This window comes from Octopus bimaculoides, chromosome 13 (genome assembly GCF_001194135.2).
Source record: "Octopus bimaculoides isolate UCB-OBI-ISO-001 chromosome 13, ASM119413v2, whole genome shotgun sequence".
In the NCBI taxonomy this organism is placed as follows: domain Eukaryota; kingdom Metazoa; phylum Mollusca; class Cephalopoda; order Octopoda; family Octopodidae; genus Octopus; species Octopus bimaculoides.
In genome coordinates this window covers 53,245,564-53,248,595 of record NC_068993.1, presented here as the reverse complement: position 1 = coordinate 53,248,595, position 3,032 = coordinate 53,245,564, and the positions used below count along the sequence as shown (strand labels likewise).

The following is a 3,032-nucleotide window of genomic DNA, read 5'->3' as shown; positions in this document are numbered from 1 at the left end:
TATATATATATATATATATATATATATATATATATGACAATGAAAAATAAGTTGCAAAAAAAACAAGATTGCATGTAAGCAGAACATGTCTTATTTGAATTAGTGAATGTGAGACTTTTCTGTAGCTTCCAAAAGATTGAATAAGTTTCCAGATGTGTTTGTACCACTAAATATCCAGTGATAATAACATTGACTTTATGAAATACATGGAGGTACATCATAAACTTACAATACTAACTACCAACTACTTTGACCCCTGAGAAGTTTCCAGGGGCTTGCTAAGGTATTTTAGTAGAAGAAATTCATAAATGTGCAAGATGTGTGAATTACTTACCCACAAATACATATCTCATGAGCTGTTGCTTCATCTGCAGCACTTACGTAGATAGCCCATGCTGCATTTTTCACAACATCTTTATCTTCTGATTTCAGTAGTTTTACCACTGGTTCAATGCCATTTGCATATCTCAACTGATTCAGTGAGATGTTAGATGTGAGAGAGCAAAAAAAAATATTAGAGAAACGTGAATAAAAACTGAACCGGACCTTTTCAAATATTTCAAACAGCAAAAGTAATTTTTCAAAATCACATTTACTTTATTATTGGAGTGGCTGTGTGGTAGGTAGCATGCTTATGATCCACATGGTTCCGGGTTCAGTCCCATGGTGTGCACCTTGGGCAAGTGTCTTCTACTATAGCCTCAAGCCGACCAAAGCCTTGTGAGTGGATTTGGTAGACGGAAACTGAAAGAAGCCCGTCGTATATATGTGTGTGTATATATATATATATATATATATATATACACTCTCTGAGTGGTTGGCGTTAGGAAGGGCATCCAGCTGTAGAAACTCTGCCAAATTAGATTGGAGCCTGATGTTGCCATCCGGTTTCACCAGTCCTCAGTCAAATCGTCCAACCCATGCTAGCATGGAAAGCGGACATTAAACGATGATGATGATGATGATGATATATGTGTGTGTCTGTGTTTGTCCCCACCAACATCGCTTGACAACCAATGCTGGTGTGTTTACGTCCCCGTAACTTAGCGGTTCGGCAAAAGAGACCGATAAAATAAGTACTAGGCTTACAAAGAATAAGTACTGGGGTCGATTAGCTCGACTAAAAAGGCAGTGCTCCAGCATGGCTGCAGTCAAATGACTGAAACAAGTAAAAGAGTATACATGGAAGGCAGCAAGCTGGCAGAATCATTAGAACGCTGGATGAAATGCTTAGCGGTATTTCATCCATCACTACCTTCCGCCGAGGTTGACTTTGCCTTTCGTCCTTTCAGGATCGATAAATTAAGTACAAGTACACTGGGGTTGATGTAATCGACTTAGCCCCTTCCCCAAAAATTTCAGGCCTTGTGCCTATAGTAGAATGGATTATTATTATACATGGACATATTTAAATAAGTGTCTGAAACTTGGATGCTATATTATTTTTTATTATTATTATTATTTTCTTTTTACTTGTTTCCTTCATTGAACTGTAGCCATGCTGAGGCACTGCCTTGAAGGGTTTAGCTGAAGAAATTGATGCCAGTACTTATCCTATTTTAAGTCTGATACCTATTGTATTAGTTTCTTTTGCCAAACTTCCAAGTTATGGGGACCATAAACAAACCCACTCTGGTTGTCAAGTGGAGTTGGGGGACAAACACAAAAACATACAGACATATACATGTGTTAATATGTGTGAGTGTGCATGCATATGAATGTATGTGTGTGTGTGCATGTGTGTAAGTTTGTGTGTGTGTGTGTGTGGATGTGACCATCATCATGACCATTTAACATTCTTTTTTTCCATGTTGGCATGAGTCAGATAGTTTGACAAGAACAGACAAGTCAGACAGCTCCGCAAGGCTCTATGTCTGCTTTTGTATCACTCTTGGTGATACATCTAAAACAGAGGATATTCACAACATGTTTTCAGTATTACAAATACAAGAAATAATAGAAAAACAGAAAAACAATTGTTCTCTAATCATTATACTTACTTCATCTCTTGATAAAGGACTGCTTGCATAATTGGCAAGTGCCAACAACACCTGGCTCTGAGTTGACTTATTGTTTCTGAAATATTTCAATTTAAAAATATTCATTATTTACATCTGACGGATATTTGTCCTCATCTTGTTTGTTGTTAACACTACGTTTCAGCTGATATACTCTCCAGCCTTTGTCCTGAGGAAATTTCAAACCTGGGTTCTCATTCCTAAGGTAATTTTCGATGTTGTTGTTATTATTATTATTATTATTATTATTATTATTAATAAAATATCTTACAATCAAATCGCGCTCTTCGTCTTGACTGTTTACCTTTGCGAAGTTACGTCAATCCTTTTTAAAATATTATTATTATTATTATTATTATTATTATTATTCAGGCCACTGCCTGTAATTGAACTCGGAATCTTGGGGTTAGTAACCCACACTCTTAACCACTACACCATATGTGTAGGTTGTTTTTGTTTTTATTATTTGCAAAATAATATAAGTAATATAACACTAAAAATCATAAAATCAGTCAAGTATTCATCTTTGATACATGTTGTGCTTCTTGGAAAACTATTTCATCCTAACCCAAAAATCATGCCTGCTAAAAGAGATGGGATTTTGAACCATTGCAAGCAGAGGGTAACATTTTTGCTTAACAAAATATTCTACCAACAACTGGCTTAAAAATCTTCCAATGAGAAAAAAACAACAACCCCAATATATCTACTTTTAGTTTACAATATCAATAATTAATTCGTTTTAAAGAAATACTTACACAAATTTAAGAGCCTTCACAAGGGCACTAACAACACCTTTTTGCTTGACATCCTGTCGAAGTGATTCATGAAGAGCAAGGTTAGTGAGAACAGCAGCAGCATTGGACACAGCATTTTCACTGCTGTCTTCCAGCAGATGAATCAATGGACCAATTCCATGGGATTTTGAAACTTCCCTAGAATGATGATGTATGTATATGTATATGTATATGTATGTATGTATGTATGTATATATATATATATATATATATATAT

General features: G+C 35.4%; 1 protein-coding gene across 2 annotated transcripts in view; it reads right to left on the bottom strand.

Annotated features, from left to right (window-relative positions):
• Positions 1 to 3,032, bottom strand: part of LOC106872666 (armadillo repeat-containing protein 3) — a 28,870-nt gene that overhangs the window by 10,730 nt on the left and 15,108 nt on the right. For both annotated transcript variants that reach the window (XM_014919729.2, XM_014919731.2), the window contains exons 13-15: positions 2,777 to 2,953; positions 2,001 to 2,076; positions 335 to 471 (exon numbers count right to left, since the gene is read on the bottom strand). In XM_014919729.2, coding sequence (XP_014775215.1) covers positions 335 to 471; positions 2,001 to 2,076; positions 2,777 to 2,953 — 390 coding nt within the window. The remainder of the gene's footprint in view (positions 1 to 334; positions 472 to 2,000; positions 2,077 to 2,776; positions 2,954 to 3,032) is intronic.